Here is an 18542-nt window from a genome sequence, read left to right on the forward strand (position 1 = left end):
CAAAAACTCGTTAGGTAAAACACATCACACACAACAGGATTAACAGGTTCCCTATTTGCTATTTTTAAAAGTGATGTACAGATTTGACAAGAAAACAACAGTAAGTGGGTCAACTCGATGTCACACTGTCCAGAGGCAAAGCAGAAGCTGCAGTGCCAGCAGGGCACTGTCAACTCAGTATAACAGCCAAGAAGTTACTAGTGAGCAAGTATGAAGTACATTACAGGGTCCTTAATTACCAGAAATTATTACGTTAGGCAGGTAATATGTATTTACCTGTAATTTTGTTAGTTATGTCAGTTTAAACGTTTTCCCGTGATTATTTTCACGTTGGCCTGAAATAAATTATCTCCCTCTGTTCTGACTGCAGACTGAAACTTACTGCGACTTCTGCCTGCATGTACTTTTCGTGGTTTGGTGAGGCACCGTATTAAATGGACACAGCATCTACAAGTTTGCTCTGATCTGAGGTTTCTGAAAAGGATGATAAACTGGGAATCATTGAGTAAAATCTCATTGAAGCAAAACCAATTACAAAAGTTATTCCAGTAACGTTTCCGATAGATGTATCAATGTATTTATGCTGTGCTGTAAAATGTGCGATTACTAAGGATGTGTGATTTCCTACATTGCTGGTGTCACCGTATGTGATGCTCAGTGATTTGGTACTGTATAAATCAGGGGTGAGCAACTCCAGGCCTCGAGGGCCGGTGTCCTGTAGTTATTAGATGTGTCCTTGATCCAACACAGCTGATTTAAATGGCTAAATTAGCTCCTCAACATGTCTTGAAGTTCTCCAGAGGCCTGGTAACGAACTAATCATGTGATTCAGGTGTGCTGACCCAGGGTGAGATCTAAAACCTGCAGGACACCGCCCGTCAAGCCAAATAAAACTGAACTAAATCAAAGTCTGTATTATTTAAAGATGGCAAAATTTAAAAAGGAAAACCGAGCATTTGGCAAAAGTGTCCAATTATAATTGTACACAAAATTTGATTTAGCTGAAAGTGGCAGACGGTTTGTTTCAGAGAAAATAACTTTTGACAGTTTAAAAAGTTTTAAAGGGTTAAAACAATAAAAACAGAACCTAAAAGTAGAAGCTATTTTTCAGCTTCTGCTGAGCACATCTCTCAAACACTCAAATAAGTCTGAGGAAAAAGAAAATTGTGCCGACTGCATGTTTAAAGTAGAAATGAAACGACTGCATCTCAATATCAGTTTCATTTTAACCACTTGGTTCCACTCCCCAGGTTTGCATACTCTCACACTGCCCTCCCTGGTGCTGCCCAGTTCAGCATAAACCCCTAGCTATTAACATGTGCTGTTTGGGTGATGAGGAGGTTATTGGCACCTAATGAGCCTCACAGCCCCTTTAGCCCCCGTTTCTTATTCGATGTACTCCAGATTCCCCTTTGTTTACTGTTTTTATTGCTGCGCAAGAGCCAAGGGACTGAGGCCAAGCCAAGACATGGGTTAGGTAAATCTGCTACCACTTAAGCTAAAGGAAAGGGAGGATGAAGAATTGATGGCCCACTTGTGTCCTTGTTTAAGGAAGGGAGTGGAAGTAAACACAGGGAAAGTCAAACTCAATTTAATGTGTCTGGTTCTCTCTGGAAGTTTGGCTGTCTGTAACATCTCTCGACCTGTCTCTTTGTTCCTGCACTCATCTATGCATCTCCTCCCTCTCCTTTTCCTCCCTCTTGTATATTTTAGTGTTAAAGCAAAGCTCTGCACAGAGCAGCATCACACCTTGCTTTGTGGATAACGTGGCTGTACGACAGGTGAATCTGAACATCGGGGAGTACATTTTTCTCCCGTGTTAGATTAAAACAGCTCAGCGTGAAAATTCTGCCTCCACACATCCTCGTCGTACAATTTGTCATTTTCTCATTACCTGTGGAAGGATGTAATTTGCTGTAAAGATGCTGCACCGTGAGACAGAAGCGTCTCTCCTATGGGGATGTCGAGCTCGTCCTAATGAGCAATGTGTTTGTTTTCTACATGCTTTTACACAATTTGCACAAAGAAAAGAATCCTGTGGTCACTTTTGTCCTACGCTGTTTCAAATCATATTACTTTCTAATACAGAATGGCTCAGCAGTGTCCTGTATGATGCACCAGCAACATGAATGAATTTAAAGGCTTAAATATCACCCAGCCACTTCACTTAATCTAATCCAAATCAGTAGAATTGACACAATTTCACTTCATATGTTACAAACCGATTCACTGGGAAAGTGCTGAACAATGATTCGGTCACGAGAACTCATATAACAGAGGCAGATAAACAAAATCTACTTTGTGACCTTGAATATCACTTCAACCTTCAGTTTGTTAAATAAAATGAGATTCATTTGCTTTAAATTTAAAAGAGAATGTATTTTCCTTATATTATGTCAGATATATTGTGGTCAAGTGAGCAACATTTTAAATAAAGGGCTCAGTGTATGTAGGTAATCCCTGTAAGCAGAATGATCTGAACACTGTTTAACCCATTTTTTAACCCAAAGGTCCTAAAGACCGTCAGTGTTATACAGTTTTGTTTGTGAGTACAGCAACCAGAAAACGTGATGTAAATAAAATAAAATAATGTTGCTCTGTGTGTAATCTGAACATGCTTCTTTAAATTGGTGAGCTATACTGTAACCCCCTCTTTCTCATTTTAAAGTAATTTTGATCAACAGCTGCTTTTACTGAAACACATGCTTAGACTTGCTGTCCCCAGCCAGGTGCCAGTTAGTTACTGGCAGTTCCCTTTCCTGCTTCTAAGTCGAGGTACTTTCCATCATGAACACGTTTCATGCAATGGCCTAGTGTCACCAAGAGGGGGCGCTTTCTTTGCAAAAACTTTGACTTACAGGGTTTTATAGCATTTCATGTTGAAAATATTTCTCTTGTCAAAATCTATTACACACGTTTTGCTCTGAACTACTAAATATACTAAATATAATATTGTATGCAGACATACTTTCCATGTGACTGTGATGTACATGTTTGTTGTGTTAGAAAATGCGTCTTATGTTTGTCGAACACAAGTTGTGACTAACAAGTAAGTCAAACTTCAAGTGACTAAAAACACTGAACAATGAAAAAGAAAGCCTGTGTTAAGTCTTCCTCTGCAGCTAATCAGATTAGTTTATGTAGCAATGTGTGAGCCTCAGCCACCTTCCCTTTCTAGAGCCCTGTCCAGGTGAAGAACTTTGTTGTTCTGCCAGGCAGCATAAACAGCTCAGACAAAGCAGGGCTGAAGCAGTGAGAGAAGGAGCAGGACGAGAGAAAGCAAAGACAGAACAGGGGACTCTGGGAGAAGCTTCAGAAGCAGTTAAAAGAGAAGAAATTAACGACAGATAAGGAAAAAGTCTGATGAAAATTATCATGTAATGCAGGGATTGTGATTATAATGACAAAGATTATCATGTGCAAAAAGGATCAGATAAAAAGAAAGAAAATGCTGCAAAGAAGAAATTTAAGATGATAAAGATTCTTTATAGAATCAGGCACATGAGAAGCAAACTGCTGCGTAGGCAGGTTCAGAAGTATATCATTTCAATCAACAGAGATTACTTCTGTGTAGCGAGAATTATTTTCCAGATGTGACACAATTGCATCCGTTTACTCATAGCCTTTGTTAAGAACTATGCAAAAGATACATGAAGGCTAAAATAGTAAACACCAGAAGACTTCTGCCTCGTGACTTGACTTGAATTGACTCGGTTTCTGTTGTTTTCCATTACAATGGCGTACCACCTCAATGTGCCCGGAGTCGTGACAGCAACACGGCCGAAAGTTCTGTGAAGAGACAGGACATGGAGGCAATATACAAACACCCCCACCATGGTACGAGTCTGCACCTAATAGCTGGACCATGCTGTGGGTTTTGGTGCAGCCATTTCCCTCGTCGTCGGGTTTCAAAAATGGCAGTGTTGACTTTTGTCAAGTCAACCAATCAGCACGATGCAGCCTGTTGATGTCACATTTTTGGATCAACTCAGATTGCTTGGAACCCCAGCAGAGAAAGTACTAACACAGTACTTGGTACCAGGTACTACCACCTAATGGAAAACCCTAAAAACCAAGTCGAGCAGACTCGACCCGAACCGAGTAGGTACTAGTGCAAAAGGGCTTTTACTTTTATTTTTGCAGAGGCAGACGGCGTGGAGTGAGGAGAAGGTAGACCCAAAAGCAGACGATGGAGGCAGAGTGAGGTGATGAACAGAAAGCGAGCCTTTTATTTGGCTGAATCAAAGTACAAACAAAAAGCACAGAATGACTAGGATGAAGCTAACGAAACCTATACTGGGAAAACTAAATATTGTATGAAACTAGAAACCTGAAAATTGGAAACACAAGGGAAGAAACACAGATGAACCAACAACAGAAGGAGGAAGACAGAGGACTAAATACACAGGAGGGTAACGAGGAAATAAGGAACAGGAGTGAACACAGCTGATCACCCACATGAGACAGTTCCTCCCTGTCAAAACAGAATACAGTAACACAGGACGCGGGACTGTCAAAGTAAAACAGGAAATAAATGAACATGGAAAGCAGGGTGCCACAATATTGCACAATATTAATAATTATCAGACCCAGGACCATGACAATTATTCTACATGTATGTCTAGACTTTGCTCATAATCTCATAATGTGTAAAATTTGTTGTAAAAATGTTTTAAAACCATTTCTTTCCATAATGTCTGAAAATGTGAAAATGCCTGCAATGTTACTGTACAGACAGGAAAGACAGAGGGTTGAAATGTTAGCTTTGCAAGAAGTTTGAGAATGAAATTGGAGCCTGGCTGTCCGCATCTTGCTCTTTTTCTGTGTTTGCACATTTTTAAAATAAACTTTTGGTTCAACTTTAGGATGTTCCAGCATCTTGAAGGACTTTACAGAGTTCTTCTGTGATTTTGGTTCCTTCTATCTTCTCAGAGGAATCCCAGAGAGATTCCATAATTCTGAGGGTATGAAGATGATTCTCATGTTTGGGGACCAAAAGAAAGACCCTAAGGCCAGCTCGCCTTAGGGTCTTTCTTGAGCTTGACCATTGAGCTTAATGGTTTAAATTCAGAATTCCTTGATGCAATGTGGCTCTCTTATCATATCTCTGGTATAACTTCTAGATTAAAAAAGGTGTTTTTGTCTCTCTGTTCTGCTGTGCATGATACAGCTGACAGAAGGATTTCAGTCACCTACAGGAAACGGCCTGTGATTATAAGGCTTTAAGTAACCTCACTTCTCTCGCTCCACAAGGTTGTTGGAAGTTAGGCAAAGTCCATAAAACACTGACGCCAACGATGAGGTTTCTTTGTGAGCTCTTCTGTCTGCATTGCATTATGGAACAGGCCTCCATTTGTTGTCATGGAAACAGACAATGCCTCTGACACATTACATTTACATGCTTTTTTACTGATGAGCTCTGAGTAGCTTTTTCAAAGCCAAAGCATATTTTAGCTGTTTGTGTCTCATGTAATGGTTAAAACTTTGTCAGCCAGACATGGATAAAAAGTTTTTCTCTCCATAATGAGCGCGTAAAGACAAAAATCCCAGCACAGCTGAACATGCAGCCCAGCATCGTATATTAGACACACCTGTCAACAATGTCCACTTCACTCTTTACCTCTGGCTAAATGCACGGGACAGCAGCTTGTGAATTTGAGCTTTTTGTCTTATTTCAGTGTTATGTATTTGCATTCATGTTGCATGTGTTTCTATTTTCCTACATATTGCATTTGTATGAAGCTAAAGGTAAACGAAACAAAATGTATTGATTTGCACAATCAACAGGGATTGACCTCTGCCCTCTCGTGACATAAGGTTAATGCCAGCTGTCCCTTTAAACACATTGCCAATCTGTAATTTTATGCTGTGTCACTAATAGTTAAATGCTGCTCATGTTTTAGGCTGGATTATTGCAGGAAAACAAGTAATAGCCACAGATCAAAATCTAATGTTTTTAAAGGTTTCAAAATTGTTAGAAGCAATGATTTTTTTTAAATATATGTTTTCCTGGTATAATGGAATATATATATTTAAAAGGTTTTAATACACATCACCTGTTTTTATAAGATGTTTTAAATTATGTTACTAATTTCCGATCCCTTAGCCTTGTACCAAGCTACTGCTCAGAAATTATATTGGTCCGTATACCAGAAAAAACACTCCTTTCACATGTTTTTATGCTGTTCAGCAAATCAACAAATACAACTAGCAATGGAAGCTTGTGCTACAGCAGCTTCTGCTTTAACATACAGATATAAATATAAATAAAATCATTAACATTAAAAAACATGACTGGTTGGTCTTCATGAAGTGTTTGATCATTTTGCTATTAACGTTCTGTGTCACCACTAGTTATTTACACATCAGGATTACAAATTCTGTCAGTCTGTCAGTGAAAAGTGAAGTAACTGAGAACTGGGGGTCATATAGATGAGAACAGGAGGGCGCGTGTTTGGAGGAGTGGTCCTGCTCCTGAAATTCGGATAGTTTGTCTCTAAATGTTCTACAGTTATACAATGTTGTGTTATGTTATGCAAAGCCATGTAATGGTAAGTTATACTAAGAAATGCTATGAACTGTTATGTTCAAATATTACAAAACCAAACAGGTTAGAAAAGTAGACAAAAATAGAAAAGGATGAGGCCAATTTTATTTTTAATCGACTGCGGTACTGTTGTTACTGTTGTTACTGTTGTTACTGTTGTTACTGTTGTTACTGTTGTTACTGTTATTCAAAGCTACATTATGCTACATTACGCTTGTAATGCAATGCTTTGTAGTAATGTTTCCATTTACTGTCTGTTTGTCTGCTGAGTACTCACCACTGGAGCAGTCCAGTCCTCCCCATCCTGGCTCACATTGGCAAGTATCAGGAGAGACACATCGTCCATGGGCACACTCTTCTGTGCACAGTGCTGAGAAGAAAGAACAACATTGAAACAAATGTCAAACAAGCAACTATAACACATAAGAAGTTATCAAGTTCTTTCTTTGAGTCATAAAACCTTACATCAAGTCCATTTGTCATTTAAATCATAATCCCCGTTCCCTCAGCTTATTTAATTCATGTTAATATCTTTCAATGTTACAGTCTTTAGTGCAAGTCTGACACTATCCACTCCAGCTTAGCACAAAGTCTGGCTTGGAAATTTTCTACTGAAAAGTCTGTTTGGAGAATAATGTCTTAATCTGATTCTTCTTCTCTTCTGCCCTCCAGCAGATGGTAATGGTCATCTCATAATGCATATTTTTGTGGAAAAACAATGGAAGCAACAACAAAACGCATATCACTTTTAACAACCGGATATACAATGCTGACAGTGCAAACACCTGTAGAACTCAGATACACTCTCAGGTGTGAAGAGACATATACACTAACTGCTGGTAATACGTGGTGAGTCTTTAATATTTATTTTATTGGAGACTTTCTTTTAACTTTTGTTGTTTTTTACCTCATATTGTATCTTAGGAATGCATATTAGGGATATACTTTAATATGTTCCTACTAACCGATGCCATAATATTATGCCTGATTAGTGTATACACTAGCACTCAACAGTTGATTACACAATCCCTTAGTGCAATGAAGACACAATAATTACTACTGAAGATTTTTTGACACTGTGTGTTCATTTACTTGTAGCATCTACTGTAACGGACGTGTAAACACAGTTAGTAGTGCTGCTATTGCCTCAAGCTCCTGGGAATCTTACCATACAATTGTTAGACAGGGCCAGCTACGTCTCTTAATGCATGAAATTCTATTGAGTTAGAAGAAGTACGCAAATTAAAATAATCATAAATCACAGATTTTTCAATATTTTCATGCATTTGTTAAAAGATTAAATATGTTCTTCATACTTTATTATTTATTTTTATTTCAATAGACACAGTAACAGTGCTATATAGCAGCAGCCCCCAACCTTTTTTGTGCCATGGGCCGGTTTATGTTCGCCAACATTTTCACGGACCGTCCTTTTCTAGAGTCCCAGAGAGCAGCCATTTGGCTTTTCTACCTTTTAGCTAGGCTTTAGCTTCAGCCAAGTGGAAGCTAAATTGGCTAGTCATCAATTCATATGTAAATTAGGTTGTTACCTGAGAATTCTGGAGGGGAGTGGGGGTGTGTGAACGATTGCTGATTTCTAACTGCCAACTGCCTCTTTGTTTGTCTGGGGGGGGCTGCTAAAAGCGGTGAACTTCCTTTTGTGTTCGTCTTGATGCATTCTCAATCATCCAGGAAAATAAATCTCCAAAAGTCACCAACTTGGAGTGTTTCAGTTTGCCATCTTAGGGAGAAATCAACACACATGGGTGTATGTCCTTTATTGATAAAAACAGTACAAAAAACCAACCATTTGTACACATTTTTACAAATAATAATAAAAAGTGAGTGAGTACATTTCAACATTTTCAGCAATCACTCACAATCCTGGCACTGCCATGGTATCTGTAGTCTGCATTTACCACATGTGTATCTGTTGCAGTGAACACATTGCACAGTGGCATGATTGTTCTTGCATTTGTGTTTGACCTGACACGTGGCTCTTTTTCCAGGACTAGGTGTGGAGGGTTGTGTCCAAAGCAACTGTTCTTTTCTTGCCCTTTTCCCAGCTACATGAGAGTGAGCCAACTCTCTTGCAAGCTCCACCAGGAAGTCCACCCGTCTTTCCTGCGTCACGGATGAATACAACACAATAAAACCAGTACTGGTACCAAAAAATAAGATTTATTCATAACACAAACCCAGGGAAACTGAGTTAACGGTAAAAAAATATCGCTACATAATAAAATTATTCTCAATGTTTTGCTGTAAAAACTGAAGTGATTAATGTTTTTTTTTTTAATTTAAACTAGTGCTGCTGCGTTAATGTGGTTACGGTGTTAACGCCATTTTAACGAGATTAACGCTGACAGCACTAATTTAAACACATAAATATATTTAATATATATTACTATTCTTTTTTTCTTTAAGGTCATCACGCTATGAAGAAATGGAATTTACTATGACGGCAGAGACTAGAGACTATTAACCAGTAAAATCATATTTACAAAAATATGAAAACAAAATCATTTTGCCAAGCTTTTAATAGAATAGATAATAGATAGATTTTATAGTAATTAATTAATTAAATAAATGAATGACATGAATCAATGTTAGTTTTCAGAAAGCTTACTCAACATAGTATAATACTATATATAATATATAATACTTTTAAATGAAGTATTATACCCATTATACCTAGTTTATATTGTAGGATGGAGGTATTGCTTCTCTTGTCTGTTGGTGTTCCAGTTGAGCTGTTTCTCGGTTGCTATTGTGTATTGTCACAATGTAAAGTTTTTATAAGACCTCAGTATGAATATGCATTCTTACAGCTAATGATAATATCCTAATAAATTAAACTAAGACCACGAATACACAGGCGTAGAACCAGTTGGCAACTGTGTGGCAATCACTGTTCACTAGGCGAAAATGAGTGTAGGAGCTAAAGTTGATTATCTATAAGACTGTTTTAGTTTCTAATACTACTTTGCTTCAATCTGTCACATCTAGTAGCTGGAACTGGTGTGCAAAAGACATAAAGGCAGGTGATGTTACTTGGAGGTGGAAGACACAGTATTTGCCCTCACATCCTCAGATCTGTCATGGAATCATGGATAATGTTTGTTTCTTTAAGGACATTAAATAACCACAACAATGACTTCCTCCTGGCCAGTTGCAAAGGTTGTTGAAGGTTGCTGGCATTCACTATGAAGCTGCTAAAGCCTCAGTCACGCAGCCCTGGAAACCAGTCAATGACTCCCTGGTAACTACCGGCAACTAAAAATAAAAAGGAAAAAAAAAAAGACAAAATCCTTGATAGTGTTGCTTTTTTGCCTCTGTTGAGTATCTGCAGCAAATTAATGAAGGTTTTTCTTAATTTACATAATTTGTGTCTATATTTTTTAATATGCAGTGCTGTGCTCTGTACTCCCAAACATGACATTACCAGTGCCTGTTTGTCATTTTCCCCTTAAAAATTCTCTGCACATCCCTGACGTACTACTTGCTCTTTGACATCCTAATGTAACAGTAAGTCATAATATTTTCTACTTTGCTTAGATATGGAGATATTCTACCAGCCAGTCTAGCGAGCAAAGCGTATTATCTGCATTGTACAGCAAACAGATAAGGTAGTGCTGACATCTCCATTATCACCTTCCAACTGCTATAATATTTCATTGTGACACAACACTACAGTTGAAAGCCATCATGCACAATCTAAAGGTTAAAAAATGATTCTATCACAAAATAATAAATGATGCAGAGTTTTACAGGGCAACTGTGCGTCACTCTGGCATTATCTCATACAGCTATTAGCTAGAAGGTCAGAGGTGGTCACTAGCCAATGTTGCAACGAGAAGGACAAAAAGCAATGTGAAAAGGACAAAAAGACAAACAGTATGAGCAGTCAAGACAGAAAAACTGCACACTGAGCAGCTAAAACGAACTCTTAAAACACTATTTTAATGATTATAAAAAGTAATACATTAAACTTTAGATTAACCAGCACACTGAGATGTTTTTAATAGAACTTTGATATATCAGACAAGTGGAGCATTTTTCAGGAAACCTAAAACTCAAGGCCTCGGTTTGATGGATGAAAAATTAAGGGAAGAGACCTAAACCCTTGAGTCGGATACAGTCAAACAAGTTCTTGCAGTAATATGGAGTAATTCTAGCACGAAGTGAGAAAGACTGTTAAAGAGTTCCAGTACTGAGTACGATGTTTTATTCATCCGGCAGTTTTTGGTTAAAACACCAAAACCTAATTTGTCATTTTGTGAGTTTAAGGGCACAACACATAGTACCATATTTTTCAGAGTATAAGGCGCACTTAAAATCCTTTAATTTTCTCAAAAATCAACAATGTACCTTATAATCTGATGCGCCTTATGTATGAATTCTGGTTTGCTTAGGGGTGGGTTTTGATTATCGATTTTCCAATTAAAATCGATTCTAGCTTGAATAACGCGATATCGATTCATTAAAATCCTGAATCGATTTTTAAATATAAATTATTTTTTCCTGAAACGCCAGAATCTCAGGTTAAACCTCACAAAATTTTGACACTGATTCTGCACAAGGATCTAAACAAAAAGGGCGGACCCGTCGACGCATCAGAATCAGTGAGATGTCGGCTTTCTCACCCGACTGCACGTACACGCCGTTGGGGCTGAAAGCCAACAGCTCACAGATTCTGATGCGTCGCGCTTTGTGTTCTGAAACTGCAGTTTTGTCTCTCTCCAACCAAATTTGACTGAACCAGCAGCAAAAGAAGATCCAAACTGCACTTCACATTTCGCTTCACATAAACATCGTCATGAATGCCCTCTTACTTTTATTTTCATTTTAAATTTCACTGACTTCCAACAAAAGAGGCCTCATTTTTGCTGTTCAATACAAAAGAAATGTAAACTTTTTCAGATTATGCAAAATTGCAAAATGCTTAACTGTGTCTCTAATTAAACCTCTGTAACTTCGCTCTGCTTCACTTCAGCAGGATCAGGTTGATTCATGGTTTTCTTTTGTTTTTGTTCCACTGCAGAATATTTTTAAGGTGGTTATCTGCTATAAAAAGTCTTCAGGTCCCAAAGTCAAACAAACACTGCGGCATCACTGAGAGTTAGAAACTGTCTAAATTCTTTCATCTTTAATAAAATGATCAGCGTTGCTGCTTTACCAGGTGTAACAATTAAGTTTAACATTCAGGCATCAATGAAAACAGAATTTATTAAATTTAACAGAGTTAGAAGTTAGCAGGAAGTTAGCTCGCTAGTTTCCACCTAAACACGATATAGCATGTTCTGACTGAGAGATTTCTGAAGATCACTTCCAACATAAATGAAGACAGAAAACTAAACAGCAGTGACGTTTGTAGGGTTACTGAAGTTGGGCTAGCTGGTATATAATGATGTGCTACATGATCGCTAGCTACACAGCTATGTTAGCATAACATAAACACAGTGAAGCTGGAGGATGAACACTAACTTTTTTGCACTCGCTAAAAGTTAACATGAGGGTTCCCGATAGTTAGAGACAAATGCAATCGCATAGCAGGATGCTATAAATCGACCAAACTTCAGTCAGGAGAACAACTGAGAAAATCCATCCACAATACGAGGTTAGTCATTAATATACTGCAACAACATGGGAATAGCGCAGCTGTGAGAGAATTCAGCAGTAATGAATCAATGTTACAGAAGTGGAGGAGGCAAGAAGAATGAGCTGAGTGAAGTTTGACTTATCTGACTGTTTTGTTTTGCTTAATGAGCCTTATAATCCCGTGTGCCTTATGTATGAAAACACACCTATTCATCGACAGTGCGCCTTATAGCCCGAAAAAAAAAAGTTTGAAACATGTCCAAAAAGCATGAGTGACTGACTGAAGTCAGTTTTCATATGAAACAAAAAAACAAATATAATATCCCAAAGATTTGTTCTTGAGGTTTTATATATATAGTTGCAGCAAGAAAGCCATCGCTAAGACGTCAGAATAAGACAGAGGCTTGCCTTGGCCATGAAAAACCACAATTGGACTACTGAACACTAGAAGAAGGTATTATGGGCTCATCAATCAAAGTTTGAAATCTTCGGTTCATCACGTAGGATCTTTGTGTGCCATCAAGAAGGTGAAAGGATGGTTCCACAGTGTGTGCCATCAACTGTCAAACATTGAGGAGGAAGTGTGATGGTCTGGGGCTGTTTTGCTAGATCCAGGGTCGGTGACTTGTACAGAGTTAGAGGCACCCTGAACCAAAACAGCTACCACAGCATTCTGCAGCACCATGCAGTACCTTCTGGTGTGCGCCTAGTTGGTCAGGGGTTCATCCTACAGCAAGATAATGACCCACAACATAGTCTCCAGATTTAAACCCCATCGAGCTGGTTTGGGATGAACTGGACAGAAAAGTGAAAGCAAAGCAACCTACAACGTCCACACATTTATTGGAACTTCTGCAACAGATATGGGAAGAACTTTCTGAAGAATATTTGATTTCTATTTTAGAAAGAATGAGATGGATGTGTTCAGCTGTTATAAGCTGCCAAAGGTGTCTACTTTGATGAGTCAAAGGTTTAGAATACATTTTGGTCTATAAATTGATTCCACAATTTCTTTTTTAACTCTAATTCCTTATTTGTACTGTGCTTTCATTTCAGAGTGCAATGAGACATTACACAGCATAATTTTCAATAAAAAACTGGAAAAATTGGGGTGTTCAAAAACTTTTGACTGATAGTTCCATTGAAGCATTGACATAACCTGGTCAAAAACAACTCCAACCATCTAGAGTTAGTATCTGGGTTGATATCATATTTCCAAGATCAAAATATGATTTTATATAGATGTACGCACAGCGGCGAAAATGAGCTTCCTCCGAAGGGTGGCTGGCCTCTCCCTTAGAGGTAGGGTGAGAAGTTCAACCATCCGGGAGGGGCTAAGAGTAGAGCCGCTGCTCCTCCACATCGAAAGGAGCCAGCTGAGGTGGTTCGGGCATCTGACAAGGATGCCTCCTGGGCGCCTCCTAGGTGAGATGTTCCGGCATGTCCCACCAGGAGGAGGCCCCGGGGCAGACCCAGGACACGCTGGAGAGATTATATCTCTCGGCTGGCCTGGGAACGCCTTGGTGTTTCCCCGGATAAGCTAGAGGAGGTAGCTGGGGAGAGGGAGGTCTGGGCTTCTCTGCTTAGGCTGCTGCCCCCGCAACCCGGCCCCAAATAAAGCGAGAGAAGGTGGATGGATGGATGGATGGATGGATGGATGGATGGATGGATGGATGTACGCACACTACCCATCTATCTTTGAGAAAGAGCTTTCTCAAGTTATTGTTAATAAAACTTTAGGTCATAATAAGAGCTTGTAGAATAAAATCATGGTGTTGTTTCTGTGGGGAGGACACTCACAAACTCGGAGATGGGCACATTAATAAATAGCTGGTGATGGTAATGTTTCTACAGTCAGGTGTGATTTTTACTTGCCAGAGGAACAAGACAATAAAAATGTTGGAAATAAAAAACTCTCTAATTAACACATTTTTGAAACATTTATTCAAATTGGGGAGTTTTACTCAGAGTTACACTGTTTCACATCAATTTATTATTTTGTTTTCTATGCTGTAACCCTTTGTCAGCATGAGGATATATCTGTGAAAATCTCTAATTGCACAGGATCCCAAAACCAGTATGGTTGTGAATGGGGTCGAAGTGGCAATGTGCTGAGGGTGTACCCTGCCCAGTGCATTCCGGAAGATTCAGTAATTGTTCCTTTTTCTGCAAGTAAAGGACGCTAACGCCTATTCTTGACACATTCTATGACACACAGCAATTCAGTAATTCAAAAACAATCATATCTATAGTAACGGTAATTTAACCCATCACACTAAACACCCATAGTGCATAATGGAATAACAATGAAAAAAGAATCATATTTATCTTTAGTACAATGTGTTAAAAGTAAAATGTTGAATTTTATGTAACATCTCCTTCAACTCATTTTGTAGGATCAGAGTATGAATATTGCATCATACATCAGGTAGGGATTGTGCTGGAAGAAGATGGGCTGACAGCTTGGAGACTTTAGCTCCTCCATCACAGAGATATGATGTGCCATAGTCCTGGCTCTGTTTGCTTTCTTACAGAAGCAGGCAGCTTGACGTGCATATAAATGTGCACAGGAACAAATGAAAAAACAACCTCTCTTGCATAAAGTATTTCAACACTCTGACCTGTTTTTTAAGGCTACGAAGTGTTAAAATCCACGCAGTGAACACAAAGTGAAGTGCTGAGTTTGGGAAGTTGCAAAGAAGTGTGCAAGCAGGGAGCAAAATGTGGACAGAGTGGCTACAGGAGTTAGATCGGATTCTGTAAAGCTGGGTTTTATTGCATTTTAGTCCCAGAGGGGTCATCCTCTCTAAATTTATAGCAGCAGTGTGTTAAATTTTACAGCTTGTTTTGAATATTAGGAAAGAAATCCTTGCATCCACACCTACATAGTTCTCAACACAGACTGAGATTAGGATGGAGTTGCTGGTTGTAATACAGAAAGATGTGTGTGGTAAGTAAGGTCAAATACATCAACACAAATTCAGACAAGAATTAACTAAATTAATTAAATTCAAGCCTGTTAAACAAAAAATCACAACTTTATGAATGCACTATAAAAAAAACTGGATGATGAATGCTAAAGTGAGACTTTAGCACACTTCCCTATAGACTTTATGTGTTGACATAGCCTTTGCCTGCTGTGTACCTACAGCCCCCAATTCACACACCCACACACACATGCAACATCTACACACAGATGCAGGTGAAGAAAGCACTAAATTTTAGAGAAAGGTCCAATTCATATGCGTGCGAAAGCAGACAATCAAATTCTTTTGCCCATATAGTAAAACGAAGAGTCAGATAACACAGCACAAAAAATATTGCAAATAATTACGTGTTTGAGTTTCTTGTACAGCTTTTGTAAAGTTAAAGTGCTGTGAAAAAAAAACACTTGAACTCCCTTCGTAATTCCTTTTTTTCCTGCATTTGTATTTGCCATACTTGCATATTTCAGATCATATTAGACAATGGCAACTGAAGAAAATGCATTTGTTTAATGATTTCATGTATTAAGGGGAAAAAGCTATCCAAACCTGCAGCTCTTTTTGTAAAAACGTATTTGCTGCTTAAACCTAATAACTGTTTGTGCCACCATTATGGCCACAACTGTAATCAAGCATTTGTGATAACGTGCAATGACTCTTTCACATTGCTGTGAAGGAATTTTGGCCCACTCTTCTTTGCAGAATTGTTTTAGTTCAGCCACATTCAGGGGTTTTTGAGCATGAACTGCTTTTTCAAGGTCATAAACCCACCCACCACTTTAATCACACTCTAGATCTTGTTTTAACATATGGCATAGAAACTGAACATTTAACAGTGTCTCCTGAAAACCCTCTCCTGTCTGATCATTTCCTGATAACATTTACATTTACAATAATTGATTACACAGCAGTGGAGAGTAGACTTTATCAAAGTAGATGTCTTTCTGAAAGCGCTGCAACTAAGTTTAAGAATATAATCCACCCACTGTTATCATCTTCAATGCCCTGTACCAACACAGAGCAGAGCAACTAACTGAACGCTACTCCAACAGAGGTCGATTATCTTGTTAATAATTTCACCTCCTCACTACGTACGACTCTGGATACTGTAGCTCCTTTGAAAACTAAGGTCTCTAATCAGAAGTACCTGACTCCGTGGTATAATTCTCAAACACGTACCCTAAAGCAGATGACTCGTAAGCTGGAGAGGAAATGGCGTGTCACAAATTTAGAGGATCATCATTTAGCCTGCAGAAATAGTTTGCTGCTTTATAAGAAAGCCCTCCGCAAAGCCAGAACATCTTACTATTCATCACTGATTGAAGAAAATAAGAACAACCCCAGGTTTCTCTTCAGCTCTGTAGCCAGGCTGACAAACAGTCAGAGCTCTGTTGAGCCAACCATCCCTTTAACGTTAACTAGTAATGACTTCATGAACTTCTTCACAAATAAAATTTTAATCATCAGAGAAAAAATTACCAGTAATCATCCCACAGATGTAATATTATCTACAGCTACTCTTAGTACCATTGATGTTAAGTTAGACTCTTTTTCTCCAATTGATCTTTCTGAGTTAGCTTCAATAATTACTTCCTCCAAACCATCAACGTGTCTTTTAGACCCCATTCCTACAAAACTGCTCAAAGAAGTCCTGCCATTAATTAATTCTTCGATCTTAAATATGATCAACCTATCTCTAATGATCAGCTATGTACCACAGGCCTTCAAGCTGGCTGTAGTTAAACCTTTACTCAAAAAGCATCTCTAGACCCAGCAGTCTTAGCTAATTATAGGCCAATCTCCAACCTTCCTTTATATCAAACATCCTTGAAAGAGTAGTTGTCAAACAGCTAACAGATCATCTGCAGAGGCTTATTGAAGAGTTTCAGTCAGGTTTCAGAGCTCAGCACAGCACAGAAACAGCTTTAGTGAAGGTTACAAATGATCTTCTTATGGCCTCTGACAGTGGACTCATCTCTGTGCTTGTCCTGCTAGACCTCAGTGCAGCGTTCGATACTGTCGACCATAATATCCTATTAGAGCGATTAGAACATGCTGTAGGTATTACAGGTACTGCACTGCAGTGGTTTGTATCATATCTATCTAATAGACTCCAGTTTGTGCATGTAAATGGAGAGTCCTCTTCACACACTGAGGTTAATTATGGAGTTCCACAGGGTTCAGTGCTAGGACCAATTCTGTTTACATTATACATGCTTCCCTTAGGCAGTATCATTAGAAGACATAGCATACATTTACACTGCTATGCAGATGACACCCAGCTCTATCTGTCCATGAAGCCAGATAACACACACCAATCAGTTAAACTGCAGGAATGTCTTAAAGACATAAAGACCTGGATGGCCGCTAACTTTCTGCTTCTTAATTCAGATCAAACTGAGGTTATTGTACTCGGCCCTGAAAATCTAACCAGATTCTTACTCTGGATGGCATTACCTTGGCCTCCAGTAACGCTGTGAACCTTGGAGTCATTTTTGACCAGGACATGTCCTTCAACGCACATATTAAACAAATATGTCAGACTGCTTTCTTCCATTTGTGCAACATCTCTAGAATTAGAAATATTCATGCATTTATTGCTTCCAGGCTGGACGACTGCAATTCATTATTATCAGGAAGTCCAAAAAACTCACTGAAAAGCCTTCAGCTGATCCAAAATGCTGCAGCAAGAGTCCTGACAGGGACTAGAAAGAGAGAGCAGATTTCTCCTGTTTTGGCTTCCCTTCATTGGCTTCCTGTTAAATCCAGAATTGAATTCAAAATCCTGCTCCTCACATACAAGGTCTTAAATAATCAGGCCCCATCTTATCTTAATGACCTTGTAGTACCATATCACCCTATTAGAGCACTTCGCTCTTGCTCTGCAGGCCTACTTGTTGTTCCTAGAGTATTTAAAAGTAGAATGGGAGGGAGAGCCTTCAGTTTTCAGGCCCCTCTTCTGTGGAACCAGCTTCCAGTTTGGATTCAGGAGACAGACACTATCTCTAATTTAAGATTAGGCTTCAAACTTTCCTTTTTGCTAAAGCATATAGTTAGGGCTGGACCAGGTGACCCTGAATCCTCCCTTAGTTATGCTGCAATGGGCGTAGGCTGCCGGGGATTCCCATGATGCATTGAGTTTTTCCTTTCCAGTCACCTTTCTCACTCACTATGTGTTAACAGACCTCTCTGCACTGAATCATATCTGTTATTAACCTCTGTCTCTCTTCCACAGCATGTCTTTATCCTGTCTTCCTTCTCTCACCCCAACCGGTCGCAGCAGATGGCCGCCCCTCCCTGAGCCTGGTTCTGCTAGAGATTTCTTCCTGTTAAAAGGGAGTTTTTCCTTCCCACTGTCGCCAAAGTGCTTGCTCATAGGGGGTCATATGATTGTTGGGCTTTTCTCTGTA

The 18542-nt window shown here is 39.0% G+C and overlaps 1 protein-coding gene across 4 annotated transcripts in view; it reads right to left on the minus strand.

The window, feature by feature from the left end:
• Window positions 1-18542, minus strand: part of LOC113034360 (multiple epidermal growth factor-like domains protein 11) — a 265441-nt gene that overhangs the window by 152046 nt on the left and 94853 nt on the right. For all 4 annotated transcript variants that reach the window (XM_080299954.1, XM_080299959.1, XM_080299956.1 and 1 more), the window contains exon 6: window positions 6825-6917. In XM_080299954.1, the coding sequence (XP_080156080.1) occupies window positions 6825-6917 (93 nt within the window). The remainder of the gene's footprint in view (window positions 1-6824; window positions 6918-18542) is intronic.

The sequence above is a fragment of the Astatotilapia calliptera genome, chromosome 1, assembly GCF_964374335.1.
Source record: "Astatotilapia calliptera chromosome 1, fAstCal68.1, whole genome shotgun sequence".
Lineage (NCBI taxonomy): Eukaryota > Metazoa > Chordata > Actinopteri > Cichliformes > Cichlidae > Astatotilapia > Astatotilapia calliptera.